We start from the raw sequence: 20,150 nt of genomic DNA, 5'->3' as shown, positions 1-20,150 counted from the left end.
CTCCCAGCTACTGTGCAGTAACACTTTGCCATCAAGGATGGTTAAACGGCTCCCATTTTAGCTAAGAGCAGGGTCCCTTATAATAGCCTTTATATAGATAGTATTCTGACTGTTCAAAGCACTTTGTAGGCATTATACAAGGATGGACAAAAAGATGAATTTGATGAAAAGAATTTTGAAGGGATTTATAATATAACAGGGACGCGGGTGGCGCTGTGGTCTAAACCGCAGAGCTTAGGACTTAGAATCATAGAATCATAGAATCACAGAATCATAGAGTTGGAAGAGATCACAAGGGCCATCGAGTCCAACCCCCTGCCAAGCAGGAAACACCATCAGAGCACTCCTGACATATGGTTGTCAAGCCTCTGCTTAAAGACCTCCAAAGAAGGAGACTCCACCACACCCCTTGGCAGCAAATTCCACTGTCAAACAGCTCTTACTGGCATCGTTTCCAGGCCTTTGACCATTTTGGTTGCCCTCCTCTGGACACGTTCCAGTTTGTCAGTGTCCTTCTTGAATTGTGGTGCCCAGAACTGGACACAGTACTCCAGGTGAGGTCTGACCAGAGCAGAATACAGTGGCACTATTACTTCCCTTGATCTAGATGCTATACTCCTATTGATGCAGCCCAGAACTGCATTGGCTTTTTTAGCTGCTGCGTCACACTGTTGGCTCATGTCAAGTTTGTGGTCAACCAAGACTCCTAGATCCTTTTCACATGTACTGCTCTCAAGCCAGGTGTCACCCATCTTCTATTTGTGCCTCTCATTTTTTTGGCCCAAGTGCAATACTTTACATTTCTCCCTGTTAAAATTCATCTTGTTTGTTTTGGCCCAGTTCTCTAATCTGTCAAGGTCGTTTTGAAGTGTGATCCTGTCCTCTGGGGTGTTAGCTATCCCTCCCAGTTTGGTGTCATCTGCAAATTTGATCAGGATGCCCTTGAGTCCATCATCCAAGTCGTTGATAAAGATGTTGAATAAGACCGGGCCCAAGACAGAACCATGTGGCACCCCACTATTCTCCAGGATGAAGAGGAACCATTGATGAGCACCCTTTGGGTTCGGTCAGTCAGCCAGTTACAAATCCTCTGAGTGGTAGCATAGTCAAGACCAGCTTCTTTACAAGAATATCATGGGGCACCTTGTCAAATGCCTTGCTGAAATCAAGGTAGACTACATCCACTGCGTTCCCTTCATCTACCAGGCTTGTAATTCTGTCAAAAAACGAGATCAGGTTAGTCTGACATGACTTATTTTTCAGAAATCCATGCTGACTATTGGTGATCACAGCATTCCTTTCTAGGTGCTCACAGACTGTTTGCTTAATGATCTGCTCCAGAATCTTCCCTGGTATTGATGTCAGACTGACTGGGCGGTAATTATTTGGGTCCTCTCTTTTCCCCTTTTTGAAAATAGGGACAACATTTGCCCTCCTCCAGTCTACCGGGACTTCGCCTGTTCTCCAGGAATTCTCAAAGATGACTGCCAGTGGTTCTGAGATCACATCTGCCAGTTCTTTTAATACTCTTGGATGCAGTTCATCTGGCCCTGGAGACTTGAATACATCTAGACTAGCCAAGTATTCTTGTACTATCTCCTTAGTTATTATGGGCTGTGTTTCCTCTGCTGAATCATTTGCTCCAAATTCTTCAGGTCGGGCATTGTTTTATTTATCGAAGACTGAGGCAAAGAAGGCATTGGGGAGTTCGGCCCTTTCTGTGTCCCCTTGTTTGCATTTCACCATCTTCTCCTCTGAGTGACCCCACGGTTTCTTTGTTCTTCCTTTTGCTACAAACATACCCATAAAAGCCTTTTTTGTTGCTTTTAACCTCTCTAGCAAGCCTGAGTTCATTCTGTGCTTTAGCTTTTCTGACTTTGTGTCTACACGTGCTGGCTATTTGTTTGAATTCCTCTTTGGTGGTTTCCCCCCTTTTCCATTTTTTGTACACATCCTTTTTTAATCTTAACTCAATTAAAAGTTCTTTAGATAGCCACCCTGGCTTCTTTAGGCACCTTCCATGTTTCCGTCTCATTGGTATTGCCTGAAGTTGTGCTTTTACTATCTCCCTCTTAACAAACTCCCAGCCATCATGAACTCCCTTTCCTTTTAGTATTACTGTCCATGGGATCTCACCCAGCACTTCCCTAAGTTTTATGGAGTCAGCTTTCTTAAAGTCAAGAAATTGAGTCCTAGTATGCTTGGCTGCTCCTTTCCGCTGTATAGTAAACTTCAGAAGAGCATGATCACTCGCGCCTAATGATCCTTCCACTTCTACCCCACTAACCAGGTCATCAACATTGGTTAGGACCAGATCTAAAATGGCTGTTCCTCTTGTTGCTTCTCCCACTTTCTGGACAATGAAGTTGTCTGCAAGGCCAGTGAGGAATCTGTTTGACCTTATGCTCTTGGCTGAGTTTGACATCCAACAAATATCCGGGTAATTGAAGTCCCCCATTACTACTATCTCCCTTCCTTTTGCATGCTTGGCCATCTGTTCCAGGAAGGCATCATCTATGTCCTCTGTTTGGCTTGGGGATCTATAGTAAACTCCCACAATGAGGTCCCTGTTATTCTTCTCTCCCTTAATTTTGACCCAAATGCTCTCACTTTGGCTTTGAGGTTCTAAATCTTGGATCTCTTCACAGGTATACACATCCCTGACATATAACGCCACTCCTCCTCCTTTCTTGTCTGGTCTGTTTCTCTGAAATAGATTGTATCCCTCCATTTTTACATTCCAATCGTGGGACTTATCCCACCAGGTTTCAGTGATGCCTATTATGTCATATTTAGTTTGCTGTAACAAGAGCTCAAGCTCATCTTGTTTATTTCCCATGCTTTGCGCTCAGAAGTTTATTTCCCATGCTTGCCGATCAGAAGGTCGGCGGTTCACATCCCTGCGACGGGGTGAGCTCCCGTTGCTAGGTCCCTGCTCCTGCCAACCTAGCAGTTCAAAAGCACGTCAAAGTGCAAGTAGATAGATAAATAGGTATCCGGCGGGAAGGTAAACGGCGTTTCTGTGCGCTGCTCTGGTTCGCCAGAAGTGGCTTAGTCACGCTGGCCACATGACCTGGAAGCTGTACGCCGGCTCCCTCGGCCAATAAAGCAAGATGAGCACCACAACCCCAGAGTCGGCCATGACTGGACCTAATGGTCAGGGGTCCCTTTACCTTTTCCTGTTATAGAGCAGCCTTCATCAATGGCCATGGAGAGCTGTGGCTGATGGAGATTGAGGTCCAAAACATCTGGAGGCACAAGGTTGGGGAAGACTGAACTAGCTGGGCATTTAGTCTGATCCAGCACAGCTCTTTTATTTGTAGCTCTGCAGTCCTCACAAACCCCGTGGGATTATACAGAGCAGAATGGGGGGAATGGGAAGACAGTGGCCTTCTATGAACAGGGAGGTGGCATGGGAATTGGTGAAGGAATAGTGAGGACCTCAGATCAGAAGAGCAGGTTGCTGGGGAACACACGTTGGGGGGGCACAAGTTATAAAATATGCCAGTTTATTTTGGTATATCATCATCATCATCATTATTATTATTATTATTATTATTATTATTCCACCTTTCCTCTGGCAGGACTCAAGATGGCTTACAGATAAAAATAAGAACCACTACAAACAAAGAAAAAAATCAATCATTAAAATACAATTAAACACCGGTAGAATTAAAACTATATACATATAAAAAATCTGTTTAAAACATACCAATAATTACAATAAAACCAGCATGGCACCAACCCTTTCATTAAAAGCAGCCAGTCTTGTTGGAACAAGAAAGTCTTCATCTGCTGGTGGAATGACAGAAGGGAGGAAGCCTGTCTAGCATCTCCAGGGAGGGAGTTCCAAAACTGTCTGGAAGCAGTCACCACCGAGAAGGCCCTCTCCCGCATCCCCACAAAGCGTGCCTGTGAGGGGGGCAGGACCAAAAGAAGGGCCCCTCCCAAAGATCTCAGAGCCCAGGCAGGTTCATACGGAGGAATACTGCCATTCAGATAGCTTGGAGCTAAGCCCTGTAGGTGATAGCCAGCACAGTTTGACTTGTGCCAGGAAACAGACTGGCGGCCTGTGGAGCTGTTCTAGCAAGGGAGTCACCTGCTCCCTATAACCAGCCCTAATCAACAATCTGGCGGCAGCCAGGTATGTGGGGCTGCTTACATTTTTCAAGGGCAGCCCCGAGTAAAGTGTGTTACAGTAATCCAAACAGGATATTAAAAAAGCATGTGTCGATGGCCAAATCAGACATGTTCCATTTTCTAAATTGGGATGGTTCAAACTAGCAAGACCAAGGGGAAAGTTTTAAGGTTGGCAGGCAGAGCTAGTGAAATCCAGAGGTTTCCATCAACCCAAGTGGCAAATTCTTGCAAATTCTGGGTCGAGGTGACTACAGTGTAATAGTGCCCTCCTGTGGTTAAATCATGAGGACACTTTGCAAAAAGACTAGTGATTTGGTGAAAAAGTCTACTTCCTATCAAAAGTTATTTTATTAGAATATTGTTCAGGCCTGTCCACCCACTGCAACCACATTTCTTTTAAAATAAGAGCAAAAAAGATACATACACTTACCGAAACATTCTTCTGCCTAGTGCTCTAGAGAGAAGGTGCCGACATTTTGCGCAGAGTTGTGCAACAGAAAGCTCCAGTTCATAAAATTCTCTCTTCACGCACACAAACTCCTAAGTCAATATTCAGCCCCAAACCAAGACCACACACTCAGGAGAATGTCCTCTTGGGACACTGAGCTCTCCAGCAGCGTCTGCTCCTGCTTAGCTTGCCCAGTCTTTACAAAGGGTTACAAGAATTTTTGTGTGCTCATTTCAAAAAACATTTACGGGAACGATTTGCTTTCTTATGAGGTATGCCTGGCTCTATCATGATTAACTTCCAGGATGAATTTGAAAACATTCCCATTTGCTGAGGCAATTGCTGTTGGCATCTGTCTGTCTCAAAAGACAATGGGTGAAGTCAAACTGCTGCATTAGCAGCACTAAAGTGACCTCCCTGGGGCACCAACCTCAGCAGTGTGGATGGAGGTCCTGGGTTGACCAGACAACAAAACCCCCCTCTCGGCCTTGCTGGTGTGGTCTAAAGGAAAGCAGAGACAGGTGTTTAGCACCAGCTGGGCTGCAGGAGTTGTCTGAAGGAGGTGTACAAGGCACCACCCAACTGTCTTAGGGATTCCACTCTGGATTTGTGTAGGGTTTAACTCCTTAGCCTTTTCTTCTCCCCAAGACATCCTTTGTGGCTGAAGAATACTGTTCCAGTTAACCTTAAGATCATTGGATGGAAGAATGCTTTCAATCTTTTCCACTTCAACTGCTTTTGAATGTTTTAACTATAACTGATGTTTTTAATCGTAATTGTTTTTTGAATTGTTTTCATCTGTTTCAGATTTTATTTTATTTTCTGCTTTGTTTGCTGCCCTGGGTTCCTTAGGAAGGAAAGGAGGAACATAAATTCAATAACTACAGTTGTCAGGTCTGCCTCTAGATCCCAGCTCACAGAGGACCAACGCCCGGTGGATATAATGTACAAAAGTCTTTATTGAAGTTTAGTTTCCATTTCAAAGCTCTGGGCGCGCAGACCCACGTCTTGACGCTAGACCGGCTAAGTCCCCTCTGACTCACTGCTCCACCCACACCAGTTTAAGATTCTAGCCCGGCTCCACCTCTTACGCTGTTCTTTCCTTCGCTGGGTCCTTCTGCCCTCTGGAGTTTCCTCCTTCCTGGACTCCTCTGACGCTGAGCCCCCTGAGTCTTGTCCCTCCCTCCCTCCGGCGGGCTTTAGGACCTGGCTCCCTTCCCGGGCTCCCCGCTGTGCCGCGCTCCTGTACATTTGAACTTGGCGCGCGCGCCCAGCCGGTGACTTTCCTTCTGACCGTTTCCCCGCTTCCTGATGTGGGCGTTGCCAAACCTGACTCCTCTCCTCCCTCTGGTGGTGAGGACACTGGTCCCGACTCCTGGGACTCCCCCTCCCCACTGCGCTCTGGTGGAGAAGCTGGTCCTGATTTCCAACTGCTGCTCAGGGACTCCCCGCTGGCCCCTTCCTCCTGGGGCTTCCCCCCTGGAACCCCCCTCGCTCTGGCCACCGGCGCTCCCTTCTGTGAGTCCTCCGATTCGCTAGAGAGGCTTGTGGAATAACTCTGGCCACTGTCACTGCCTGCGCCCCCCTCGTACTCCTCCTCCTCACTCTCCATTTGCTCCCCCTCCTGTGTCTCTCCTTCTGAACCCCTGACAACAGTAAATAAAAATATTGCCATTAGCAATTATGCTGTGGTTTCATTTGCTGTATTAGTTGATGTTTGCAATGTTGTAGCATTTTGTAAGCAGCCCTGTCTTGTAAAAGAAAATCAGCAAAAACAAAATACTTCTAGTTATCTTTGAAAGGAAACGAGCCCCCTCTTGATGACCTCTTCTCAGAAATGCACATTGGGGGGAAATTCAGGATGGCTGAGGCATTATCATTCATTCGTTTCATTTATATCCCATCTTTTCTCCAAGAAGCTCAAAGTTGGCATACATAGTTCTTCTCCTCTCCACTTTATCCTCACAAAAACCCAGTAAGGTAGGTTAGGCTGAGGTTAGGCTCAAAGTCACCCAAGGAGCTTCAAGGCCTAAACTCATTGCCAAGCCTTCACTTGAACTAAGCGCAATAGAGTGTGGGATGCAGACCATCAAGCAAATTGAGGCTTCAAGTCTCTCCTTTGCTGCTGCTGCTACCTGCTTACTCTGGGTTCTTTAGCGGCCTCTGGAAGAAGAGGCTTGGTCGCAAATGCTGCCTGTCATTTCACCCCAAGTTGTAGTTAGCACAAGGAATAACCCCACCACTTGGCCTTCCATCATACATGTCATCTCTTTCATCTGTACCACACCGACTTGCATTTATTCGTGCAAGGTTCAATGTTTTTCCACCGAACCTGCTGAGCCACAGATTTTCCAAGGGTTTGGTGTCTCCGCTATGCGAGTGTGACGGGAAAACAGTTGAATCTCTTCCACATATAATGTTCAACTGTCCCTTACATAGCATAGCTAGGACTAAATTCCTGGGTCCTGCTTTACTGCGCTTGGTTGGCAGGCCTGTTGAGTCACATGCCGCACTGCTTTTGCAGGATACAGATCCTTCTGTAACTCTGCAGGTGGCGAGATTCCTGAATGCGGTTATCTCACACACAAAAACCACCAAAAAACAACAACAACAACAAAAACTAATCGGACAGTTATGATGAGAGTGCATGATGGATCTCGTCTCCAGTTCTCCTTTTTCTGTGAACCGTCGCTTGGATCTTTCCGGGCCCCAAGCTGTTATTTGTCACTGCTCAATGACCCACCCTTGCATCGTGGTGTTCCCCTTCTGTTGTTAGATGTATTGGTTTTTTATGCTTCTGTGCTTTTATGTTTGTACTTATTTTATGGGCTAATAGCCGTAAATAAATTTGAATTTGAATAGCACAAGCCACAGTTTCCAAACCAACTTCAAAACGGATGTTTCCTTTTCTGGCTTACCAGTTACAAACCACAGCTTGGTTCTGATGTCTGAATTAGGCCTATTGCAGTATAATTACTCACAGGACACATGATCCTCCACCACTGCATTTGAGAATGTTACATGCTTTCAAAAGTAGCCCCACAAATGTGTTTCCCCCCACTCCTAGACAGAAAAGAGAGATGAAAGGACTTCTACCAGTTTCTGACACAAATGCCAATTACCCTCTCAAACATTCAAAGGCAACTGTCTTAATGTTGTAACAGAGCTATTCATGAGCTCTAGAGAGCTTTAAAAAATGAATGACTGAATAAACAATACAGTTAGAAACAAGCTTGTAACCAGAGCTTGTCTTTGCAAGCCTCCCCACCTAGCAGAGCACTCAAAGTGCCCACCTGCATCGGTCTCAGGTGCAAGCCCTCCCCAGGGTGGAAAAAGGCCCTCTGTGACCCAGGTTCATTTGGTTCGGCTGGGAGATGGGGACTGGGTATTTTGTTGACTGAATCCAAGCGCAGACAGGATGAGGTTTCAGTGGCTGGCAAGTCTGGGATTTAAAGGTGCCAGCCTTCTCATTACCAACAGGCTCCAGCCCTTCTATCTGGGCCTGTCCACAGATTTCGAGTCCACCTGAATTCAGCAATGCACATATAGTACCAGCAGCCAAGGAATGTGGGTTACCATAAAGGCCATGACTGCAGGCGCTAACATCCTGTTACCGGCACAGTTTATGTTAATTTTAATCCTGAATCCTGCCAACATCATACACCATCCCTGGTGAAAGTCAGCTGACAAGGAGCAGGAGCAGGAACAGCACAATCCAAAACAACACTGTGATCGCTGTAGTAAAGAAGAGACACTTCTCACTGGCCTCAGCCTGCTGCAAGGATCTCCTTTTAGTTCAGTTTGGGGTAGCAACAGAACTGAAGAAGTGGTGAGCAACAAGCCCCCACACTAGCAAGCCTGCATGATGACTAAAACACACAAGGCGCGGGGAACCAAAGAAATCCTAGGTGAGCTTTCAAACTTCATAAGCCATGCAGGCTTCCTGAACAAAGTATGTGCTAGTGCAGGGCTTCTGAAAGGGAGCAGTACAGCCCCTGGGGAATCACCTAGAGGGCACTATGTGGCAGGGCCCCCCCAACAAGCACATCAACCACTTATTTACAACTGACCAACCTACAGCCCAGCAAAATGCCTTCCTCACTTTGTATTTTAAGCTCTACTACTGCTCTATTTTTATAGGGTAGGGCAGGGGGCACTGGAGATGCGTTTGTGGAACTGAGGGGGCAGTGCCCCCTCCAAATGGGAACCACTGTGCTAGAGGCACAATGAAAAGCAGGAAGGCCAAGGCGTGAAGGGGCAAGTTCGACATAATGATTAGAAAATTCATCCAGGTCATCTGACCACTGTCTCTGGTTTGGTTTCCTTCCTATTTTTCAGCACACAAGATACCCTTCAGACAATGCTAAAGGAATAGTTTTCTCCCTTTAATTTGTAACCTGGGTGCAACTTACTACCTCCAGTCACCCAATCGCTAGAAGCAGGCAAAGAGAAACACAGTTTCCCAGATAATGGGAAACAGAAATCAAACTACTAACAATGTTGTTCTGCCATAGCACTCAGTGGGTGTTTCACCTGTGTTCCTGTGTGCACGACAGTTGAGATGTACAAATCAACAAATGTACACCCTTTCATACAAACACTAGCACCAGTGTTCAATGCAAGGTGTGTAAAGGTAACATGTATCCCTAACAGGAAAATATGGTGTTAGGAAGATGGTTGGCTGACATTCAGGAACTCTGAGCCAGCAAGGGCCCTTGCCTTCCATGGGATCCCCTCCCACAATGAGTCTACGGCCTTAGCCCCATGATCACCAGCTGCTCCTGCCCTTCTTCCTCTTCACTGCAACCACCTGCTTCCTTGCCAGGCAAACAGAGCCACAGAGCAAGCAGGCAGGAGCATCTCTGGACCCTCCTTGCCCCATCAGGAGGAGCACCACCCCCACTGTTGTCAGGGAGAGATGGGTGGGCAAGCAAGCTGGTGAAGAGGGTGAAGAAGAGCAGGTGCCTCTTGCTGGGGTGAGGGTCCTCAGCAGATGCCCACCCATGCCAACCTTTGACAATGGTTCTGGGAGGCCACCGGCAGCGCTTACAGGGCAAATTTCTCAAGGAGTTTTACTAGGCCCAAAGACTGAATACCCCACTCCAGATTACTAATGTTCTAACTGTAGCAGACTCTGACATCTCTGTGTAAGGGGAGGGGGCTGGGAAGAAGCAACGGGGGAATAAATATTTTTCTACCCTTTGAAGGCCACTAAGAACTGAACTAGATTTGCCTTCCTCAACCTAATGTTTATTTTTATTTATTTAATAAAATTTATATGCCACTTGATTGTTAAAAAAAAACCTCAAAGCGCTTTACAAAAAGAATAAAACAATAAGATTATCAGTAAAAACAGCTAGGTAAATAATTAAAATCAGTGATAGGTTAAAACCAGATTAAATCACATATCAGGACAGGTTTGGTGAAAGAGGACAGTGAAGGCCCCTGGCAGGGAGTTCCAAAGTGTGGGCACTCCCAGACTAAAATATCAATTTCTTGCAAATGTGGGACATGTATGATGTACCTGTAACAGCGCCAGTTCCGCAGATGGAAGCGAACGAGGGGCCATCTTTGGGGTAATGTGTCCCCAAGTCATTAAGGCCTTTCTATGCTAATAGTAGGGACGCAGGTGGCGCTGTGGGTTAAAGCCTCAGCGCATAGGACTTGCCGATTGAAAGGTCGGCGGTTCGAATCCCTGCGGCGGGGTGCGCTCCCGTTGCTCGGTCCCAGCGCCTGCCAACTTAGCAGTTCGAAAGCACCTCCGGGTGCAAGTAGATAAATAGGGACCGCTTACCAGCGGGAAGGTAAACGGCGTTTCCGTGTGCAGCTCTGGCTCACCAGATGCAGCTTTGTCACGCTGGCCACGTGACCTGGAAGTGTCTCCGGACAGCGCTGGCCCCTGGCCTCTTAAGTGAGATGGGCGCACAACCCCAGAGTCTGTCAAGACTGGCCCGTACGGGCAGGGGTACCTTTACCTTTACCTTTATGCTAATAGTAACACCTTGAACTTGGCAGCCACTGCTGATCTCTGAGCACAGGTGTGATATGCGGACAAGGTTTCACGGCTGCCAACAATTGTGCTGCACTAATGGCAGCTTCCCAATCAAGCACAAGGGAAGCCCCACACAGAACCCATTGCATGGACTATGGTGACCAAACCGCTACCCTCCCAATGTTTTTGACAGCTGCCATCAGCCCCAGTCAGCATGGCTGCTTGGTTTGGTGCTTGTCTCACCGAAAGGAGTTAGGATCCCAGTCCCATATACAAACCACAGATCTATGCTGTCATCTTTTATTATCCTACCATGATTAAATTATTTTCAGGTGTCTCTTTTCAAATGACCTTCCCCTCCTGGCTCCTAACCAAGAGACACCAATTGCCCTCCCTCCCTCCCTCCTGACAGACAGGTCTCAAAGCCATGGACAGATATACTTAACGGGAAAGAAAGTGCACCCCAATATTGAGAATATGAGCAAGAGGCAGATGTTCTACTCACCCACAGAGACCGTAAGGACTTCAGCAAGTTTGGGCAGTAATAATACTCCATTCTCACCAGAAGATGGAAAGAAAGCGTGCTCCCCCACCTCCGTTTGTTTTTCTCTTTAGTAGAAAGTCATAAGCATATCAGCCCAATTAAAGGCACCATGAATAATTCAGAGAGCTGCTCAATAGGAGGAAAGGATCTGTGTACCATCTGTCCCTTTAACAGGTGGGGGTGCTGGTGCTAAAGCCACTTCCAAGCCTATTTACATTAACCATCAAGTGCTAGTAGATCACCAGCAAGAGTGCAGCTGCAATTTCAATTTCCAATTATACTTCTGACCAAAACTTCTTTTTCTGAAAAAGGCCTGTTGAGTGGATACAGGCTGCAGTATATGGCAAAAGGAGCAGCCCTTGCTTTGTGGCTGACTGACCTCATTTCCCCTGAGCTGCAAACCACAAAAGGGGGTGGGGGAGAGGAACAGGCTTAGCATAAAAACACTTTTCAAATTAAAGAAGGGGATAAAACTATTCTAGAGCATGGAATAGTCCTGCGCTCCTCTGATGACCAGCAGCACTTGCAAACTAAAAACCAGCAGTAAACCTTACAAATTATTCATCAGCTGCTCTGTGTTCCTCTGCATGCAGCTTCCTAAGCAAAGGCTGCGAGAAGGAGGAGGAGAACAGCTTTGCCACCTCTCAAGATCTCAGGTGTATGAGAAGAGGAAGAGGCGAAAGAGAGGTCAAGATGCTGCTGCCCACACTTCTTTGAGTCACAGACTGCAGCCTGCTTAACCCTGGGAGCCTTGCCCTACTCAATGGGGCTTACTTCTGAGTAGACTTGCGCAGGACTGCAAGAGCAGCCAGGGCCAGATGAAGACCTTGAGAGGCCCTAAGCACTGGAAAGATTCTGCTCCCAAATATGTAACTCAAAATAAAAGCAATACTAAACCATAAAATAAACACATGAGATGATCTGATTTCCTCTTATTATGTTAATCTACATTAGTAAGACACAACCCTGGTTCATGTAGGTGCAGATGAGTAATAAAAAGAGAATGTGAAAGGGGGGAAAGAGTGTGCAATGCAGTGTAAGGAAGTTTTACAAAGTTCTCATTTTTCCCATGATAATGATGACTTCAACGCTTTTTCTTAAATATCAAATGTTAAGTTCTTCTTTTTTTAAAAAAAAAAAAAAAGATCACATTTTTTGGGGGTGCCCCTGCTTTGCTGGTGCCCTAAGCAAATGCTCAAGTCTGCCTACTAGGTAATCCAACACTGCCGGCAGCCTCCCCTGCTTACCTAAATATAAGTGCTGTAAGTCAGCACCCAGAACCTTGGGCACAAGGTAAGCAGAAGTTCTTGCAACAACAGCTGAGCAGGAGCCACACACACACACACACACACCCCGCCCAGGAGGACTTCATCTGACAGCAGTGGATGTGGGGAGGGCTGTGTGGAAGCAAGAGTTTGCAGGTAAGACTGGGGGGGGGGTCATTGCAAAAGGCAGAATTGCCTATCCTGTTTTTCAGGTGCAACCAGCTGACACAGATTAGCCCTTTCCAGGGCTGGGATTAGCGTGAGGAAATCTGGACTCCCACAAAGATTAAGCCCTGTTATGATTAAAGTCATCTACTTCCATCAGCCAATCCCAGTGTGCAGTGCTGGGTTCATAGGGAAAAGACAATCGTGCCCTTGGTGTACTGAAGCAAGAATAGGAGAGCTCACACCATCTGAGGGCACAGGTTGTAGCACACAAATGAAAACCAAGAGACTTTTAAGTGAAATGAGGGGGGGGGACACACACAATGCCCCGTGCATTGTCTGTGCCCCTCTGGATTTTGTCGGCTGCAGACAATATGGCCAATGGTCAAAGATTAGGGAAGCTGGAGACCAACACTGGGCAGTGGGGAGGACAGTTTCCAGTATTCACCTCTCTCCCACAGAACATATAAAAATCATCATAATCTCATGATTTCCCTTTTCAGCAACAGTGCAACATTATGATGAAAGCAAAACCCCAAATCCACCCCCGTGTCATTACCCCTTAATGTAAGGAGATGGAAATTCATATTGTTATTAAGAATATTTTTTAACGTTTGAAATTGGGTGACGTTTCAAGGGTTTGGCTAAACCTGTTGTTTAAAAAGGTGGGTTCTTTTAACACACACACACACACACACACACACACTTAAGCGATAAGGCTTTAAAGGGAACAAAAATGGGTACCTTGCCCAGAATGAATGGATAAAATGTTGAAACGCCAATGTGGTGGCACCATTTAGGACTGACACACACCAAGCACAATGCAAACATACCTTGGCTTCCCATTAGTAAGAATCTCACTACCAGACGAGGATTGATTCACTCAGAAGACAGTGAGCCAGATTTTATATTGTCTCCTAGTTTTTCAAACTGGGATTCCACCAAGGCACATCAGAGCTCTGCCACAAGAAGGCTGATAGTCACAGACAAGTTATCAGACAACCACTGTTCCTGGTCTTCCCCTGTTAACATGAAGCTCCAAGGGATGCTGGGTATGTTTCAGGGCAACCTTGCAGGACAACAATAATGCCCAATAAAGTTAACAGGCATCCCCCCTTCCCGAGACTGGATCCTAGAAAGCACTCCCAATCTCTTGCCCATGCACAGACATCACAACATGGACATGACAAGAGTCCCCTACCTGCCAACTTCCCCAGTCTTAGTACTCATTGCTAGCAGCTGCTGAAAAAAGCATACAATTTTCTAAACAAAGCAATCCTTTCAGTCACCACATGGTGGAGTTGAACACCCAGGTGATCAGCAAATCTTTGATTTAAAGCACACTTTTGAGTTTCCTATTTGCAGGCACAACTCTGAAAAGCTTCCTCCTCAAGGATAAGCACTTAACTGGCAGTTTACTACTGTCACCAGCGTCCCATAACCCATCAGACACTGTTCCTATCCTTTCATCAATGCTGATCAACAGCAGCACCAAACAACACCAACTTCCACCTCTGCTGTTTATGCACTGGCACCTCAGAATTCAAAAACAAAACACATAATTCTGAAAGGGAGAGGCTGGAAGGAAATGAAGCAAGACTTGCGCCTCACACAGTGAGATATTGTTCCCAGCCACAACATTTAATATGCTTTAGCCCCTATTCTGGGACAGGCGCCTGTTTCAAATGAGTTCTGCACCATGGTCAATTTCATAAGGTAATGGAGAAGGAATGGCATTGATTGCAGGCATTCTGGCAATTATTATTTTCAAATACCTGCCTCTTAATTTCACCTCATGCATCCAATTATAGGTAGTTACAACAACTCACAAAAGCGTTATTTATCTACTATTAAATTTATTTACTGCCCTTCATCCAAAGATCGTAGGGCAGTTCACAACAGAAAAATAGAAAATGAAAATATAAAATATATAACAAAGACAAAAACAAACCAATAACCTCACTTCCACAAACACATTTCAAAAGCTACAGAATGTTAATCACCCCAAGGCCTGGTTGAAGAGAAACGTTTTTGCCTGGTGCCTAAAGGTAGCCAATGAATGAGCCAGGTGAGTCTCCCATGGGCATTCCACAAATGAGGAGCTGCTGCAGTAGCCTTTAAGATGACAGCAGGCTCACTAAGTCTTGCCTTTGAGTAAAAGACTAACTGCATGGCTGTTTCTTAGGTTCAGTATTCCCACTCTCAAGAGGGTTTCTAGATAGTGATAATTCAAAGTAGCCAGCAGAAAACTTCCGATTGCCTTTTGGTTTTTTGAAGTCTGGCTTTACTTTTTAGATATTTTCAGACTAAAACCTATTCTGTGCTTATAATTTTTTTTTTTAAGAGAAAGGTTCAAAATGAATTGCATATTTCACAATGTTTGGGGTGGGGTGCAGATATTCTCTACATCTATGAATAGAAGGGAAAAGTACCAAGTAAATTTGTCTACCAGATGGCTCAAGACTAAAGTATGCTTTTATCAGCAGAGCAAAGAACACCTTGTTTCACTTGCTCATGTCTCCCTCGCTATCCACTTTGTTGAGCTTGATCCCCTCTTCTAAACTTATGCCATATTCTCCTCCATCCCAACCAATCACGCTGAGTCAACAAGAGGGCTGGGCAATGTCTAATTTTCAACATCGTGATATATCACCAGATCACTAAGTAGCCCCTTTTAGAGGCAATCCAGCGATCTAGGGGAGACTCATTGCTCCCTCAGCAGCCCCACAGAGAAAGGACTGGCGCAATCTGATTTAGGCAAGTCACTGGCCCACTCTAGACCAGGAAACCTTGGTTGAGCAAGGCTACGGAAAAGAGCAATGCAGGGGGGAAAGCACATCTGCACTCATAGCAAAGTGTGCAAACCATTCTGTGGGCAGCGAAGCTCTGAGGCCTTCAGTGCACCACATTTACGCAACTAGATTTGCAGGCCTGGAAAAAAAATCACAGAAGAAGAGAACCTACCGCTGCCCAGTGGTCAGTCCTTTTGTCTTTGTAAAAACTGTGGCTCCTCTGCTGTAGAGGAAGGTAGGGATAATTTCTTGCTCCTGAGCCATCACGGTCCTGCTTGGTCCATTCTTTGTCAACATCCTTTAGAGAAAGAAATTTAAAAGAGAACTGAACTCACCAAAATCAAGACCTTGCTTTAATGCCACGAGTCCTTGCAAAGTTTTTATATCTTCCACCGCAGAGAAGTGGCAGAAGGTGTGGGTTTGTCTGCCCATCTGCACAGCTAATACAGTTTGCCAGTGGTGCACCCAAGGGTCAGCTGTATGTGCTGTGCAGATGGGGCAGACAAACCTTGTGGGGCATCATAGATGACATGAGAACAAAAAGACCTAGAATGGTCATTCCCCTCAACCTTTGCTCATTCCTTTCAGTAGCCTTCCCCATCCTAATGCCTTCCAGATGTTGCTGGGCTGCAATTCCCATCACCATGGGAATTCCCAGGCCACACCGGCTGGGGATGATGGGAGTTGGAGTCTAGCAGCATCTGAATGGTTCCAGTTGCACAAGACTGCCCTGCAGAATACAAGCTCCACTCAGTGACTGGTTCTGTAATGTACCTTTGTCCTTTCAAGGAGGAAAGAGTCCCGTTGAGATTGTTGGTTCAGCTGGCTGTCCATAGATTCTGGTGGGAAGCTTTGACATACTCTGTTTTGGTTTTGTCTTCCTCTTGTTTCTGGCCCAGAGGGTAAACTGCCCCTTGCCCTGGACTGGCGACTCTTTTCAGAGTACGAACGCTTTAAGTCTGGTAGGTCACAGGCCAAACCAGATGTGGCGTGACTCCATTTGGCTCTGCTCTTGACTGCAGAACCGTCATTCTCCAGAGAACTTCCACCTGCACCAGCTTGCTTCTTATCAGCCCCACTCGCATCAACACTGGTGCTCCAGTTGCCCTCTGAATGCACAGCTGACAGTTGCTTCAGGCTCACATCCTTCCCCAAGGCACCGTCACTGAGTACCTGTGGGGGATGAAGGACAAAGCTTGTCTCCAGTTCCACATCTGTACTGACAAGACTGGAGACCTGTGAATTGTAATAAGCATATTTTGCACTTTGGTGCCTTAACACAAGGTCCTCTCCTTGATCATCATCAACTATGAACGTTTTTTTCCTAGTCATGACTGGATCTGCTGCAGATGAATACTTTGGTTTTTCTGCAACTGCCCTTGCCTGGAAAGGAGGGCTGAAATTCACATCTATGGCCTTGGAGGGATTCAGCTGCTGGCCACAGTTCCTCAACAGCTCTCTCTCTCTTATGCAGAATTCTGTGGCGTAAATATCCTGCCTAGTGCTCCCTGGAGAATTCCTTTTATGTGCCAATCTCTCCCAAGGAAATGAGATGCTATCTTCAGGAAGACCACCCTCTTTCTTGCCCAGAGCCACAGAGTCCTTCTTAGAATCTCCTTCATATTGGGCCATCAGTGCATCAATGTCAAGAACGTTTGACCTGTAATAATCAGAGGCCTTACCTTTGGCCATACTGTGGCTGTGGTTGCTACACTTCTTTTGCCCTAAATGCTCACTGTCCCAATGAAGAGGTCTGAAATAGAAGAGAGACTCTGGCCCTGCTAGATGCAGGGGATCTCCTTCTATAACCCTCGCTTTAGCATCCTCTAGTCGCTTCTCCGGAGCCATCGAGTTCCCATCTCTGGTGTCAGTTAGTGTATGTTTAAATGTTCCTTTCTTTGGAAGATCTGAGGCACTACCTTCTCCCCCTTCAATCCCGTTCTTTTTAAGATGCCTGTCCAGAGAGACATGTGCATCTGTAAATCTTTTACTATATTGGTAATTTGGGGGATAGGATCTTCTGGAAGTACTAGTATTGGGAGTAACTGAAGCATCTTTGGCTAGTGAAGAAATGTGTTTGCTTCTGAGAGGATCAAGTAGTTTTCCAGAGATATTTGCATTTTCATCAGGGATCTGGTAAGTAATAGCAAAATATGTTGCCTTCGGCTCTGAAGGAGAGAGCTGATTCTTAAGATCATTGTCTGGACTGCTGGGAGTGACTAAACTCCCATCCTGTGGCTCTGCTCCACACCTGGGGTTTGGGTTTCTCTTTGCAATCAATTTGTCATGAAGTTGCAAGGAGTCCCGTCTGCTCAGGGCTTTGCCACTCTCCTGAGCCAGCAGCCCAACTTCCTCAAACTGGGCAGCATCATGAGGCAAGGTCTTCCTTCGCCATCTTTCTGAAGCTTTTGGACCAGAAACATGACGGCCACTTCTCCTGACCATCTCTTCTCCACTGAGCTGTTGATGTTGGTGTACTTCAGCTTTGTGCTCCAAAACATTCCGTTCTTCTTGGGCACTGTATGCCATTGAGCATGTCGTTAATCCAAATGCTTTAGATTCTTCTTCCTGCTCGTAAGATATTGTAGGGTCTGCCTCTGGGTGGGGATACTTGCTGCTGTGCTTTTGCCACTGGTAATGGGTCATCCCACACAGAGAAGTCTGGCTCTCCTGCTTACTGGAAATGGGTGAAGAAATGTTCTGACCACCATTTGCTCTGGCTTCACAGCCATCTGTCCTGTCTGGACCTGCTTCAAAACTCTCTGGGAAGCATTTCAGCATTTTGGAACTCTCCATCTTACCAGCAAGAACAGCATCACTTTTTCTTTTTTCTGTCCCTGAAGACAGCTTAGAGACTGTGTCATCTGTTTTCCCCAAACCCTTCTCTCTATTAGTGAAGTATGAATCTATCACAGTTGCATGCTGCTGTCCAGTCAGATTTTTATCCAACTCAGCTCCTTGCTTGTGGGAAACATGTTGGCTTTGGGAGGCACTAACTTCTTTCAGAGCAGTTACCTTTGTTGAAATTTCCTCTGCGTCTCTTGCTTTGAAAAGGAAAGAGTCATCTTTCCAGCCATGACTCTTAATGTCGGAGCTACGGGTCCAAGAAGCATCCACAGCACTCCCATCCGTTTTTCTCCTCTCTTTCAAAAATCTTCTGCTGCGTAGGGTTACAGCCTTATCCTCAGGCACAACTGCAATTGCCTCGCTTTGCACCCTTTTGCCAACTGTCTGGAGAATTTCATATCTTGGCTCTATCCTTTGGTACATTAATGAGTCCTCCACATGCTTTGCAGTGGGTTTTTCATACTTGTCTTTTGCAGTGTATATCTCTGATGCCTGAGGAACTTTGTCTTCATTTGAAATGTTTGCATTTCTTTGTTTTCCAGCATCTGCTGATATATGTGCCTGCCTGGAGGACACTTTTTTTTGGTTCATTTTAGCCTCCCGAGCTTTTTCTAGCCATGACTCCTTGCCAAATCCTAGCTGCCCCTCAACAAGCTCATTCATTGCCTGCAATGTAGACTCAGCTTCAAAGTGATCAGCAGCTATGTGGTGCCTCTGCACATTGTGCTCAAACATGGTTGCTCTGACAGTTTTAATGCACACATTTTCTATAGAAGGCTTGGAATGTGTTTTCATGTCATGATCTGTGACCAAAGCAGGACTTTCACCCTGCAGAGTGACATTTTGACTCTCTATGGCAAAACTACTATCTCTCTCAAGGTGCCCATCTCTGTGTGGGGTTTTTAAAGGCTGCTGTAGCTTCCAGGAAGTTCCAGCCAAATGGGCTTCTCTAGAATCTGTTGCATGCAGGAAATGTGCCTCATCCTGAAACAATATAACATTAGAAAAAGATATTTTAGAGCATTTCTAAATGACATCTTACACATATGCCACTCCTGTAGCATTAAAAATAAATAAATCATAAGAACAACCTTGTAACATCCCAGAATTTTATACCAACTCACAAGTTTGACTGAAATTTAAAAGCAAACTGAACATATTTTTTAAAGATATAAAAATATGCCTTGACACAAACTGAGAAACAACAAGTCTAATAGTGAAACTTCTGTCCATATCCAAGTATCATTAAGACAAATGGAATGAAATGTTTAGAGAGAGTTAATTGATGGCATAATGATTAAAACAAACTAGCACTATTCACAGGAGAAAGAAGAGAGGCAGGGAACTCTTTCATTTTGCTATCTTATGCTTAGAAACATTCACATGAGCCAAACACCCCTAAATTAAGGATTTTTCTTTGCTGCCTAGTTCAGCAAAGGAATTAGCAAGTTAAGCACCTTAGGATTAGGTCATTCTTAAAATGCACAAGGTCCACTTCTTGCTCAGGCATATGCACAAGCAGAGCCTGACCCAATGTCAAAACAGGCTTACATTTAGAAGAACCAAACCCTACAATGCTCTCTCACCTCCTGAATATCTGGCGTTTGACTAACAGGCTTCATCTTTGATTCAGACTGTCGCTCAGGCTTCGTGTCACCAGAAGTCACACGGTTGGAAAACCTGTTTGCAAAGATTCCACTGAGTTAAAAAGGAATGATCTAACCTGAGTAACAAAATTACTAGCCATTTGCTCCAATACAGGTACATCAGTACATTACAGGTAAACAGCATATTAATTTAGCAAACTTCCAAAAATTCCAAAGCAGCTTTTCATAAAGGTCACTGGAAAAATTTAATTTAATAGCAATGCATCCACTTCAGAAAACCCTGACCTGCCTTACTGGCCTGCCATGATGTGTAAATGGATCTAATTATGTTTGCCCTTTGCCCCAGACCT

At 45.6% G+C, this 20,150-nt stretch overlaps 1 protein-coding gene across 8 annotated transcripts in view; it reads right to left on the bottom strand.

Annotated features, from left to right (window-relative positions):
- KIAA1671 overlaps nucleotides 1-20,150 on the bottom strand; it is a 112,828-nt gene that overhangs the window by 71,186 nt on the left and 21,492 nt on the right. For 7 of the 8 annotated variants that reach the window (XR_014557647.1, XR_014557648.1, XM_083710072.1 and 4 more), the window contains exons 4-6: nucleotides 19,780-19,873; nucleotides 16,121-19,177; nucleotides 15,519-15,644 (exon numbers count right to left, since the gene is read on the bottom strand). Coding sequence is in view for 6 of the 8 variants with exons in the window: in XM_083710072.1 (XP_083566198.1) it covers nucleotides 15,519-15,644; nucleotides 16,121-19,177; nucleotides 19,780-19,873 (3,277 nt within the window). In the remaining 2 variants the exon portion in view is untranslated. Of the gene's footprint in view, nucleotides 1-11,085; nucleotides 11,152-15,518; nucleotides 15,645-16,120; nucleotides 19,178-19,779; nucleotides 19,874-20,150 lie in introns of those variants that run through there. The other variant, XM_083710075.1, reaches the window with a different exon arrangement.

The sequence above is a fragment of the Podarcis gaigeae genome, assembly GCF_964106915.1.
Source record: "Podarcis gaigeae genome assembly, chromosome: 13".
NCBI classification, from domain to species: Eukaryota; Metazoa; Chordata; class Lepidosauria; order Squamata; family Lacertidae; genus Podarcis; species Podarcis gaigeae.
The sequence above is the reverse complement of the archived record's forward strand: the minus strand, read 5'-3'. Positions and strand labels throughout refer to the sequence as shown.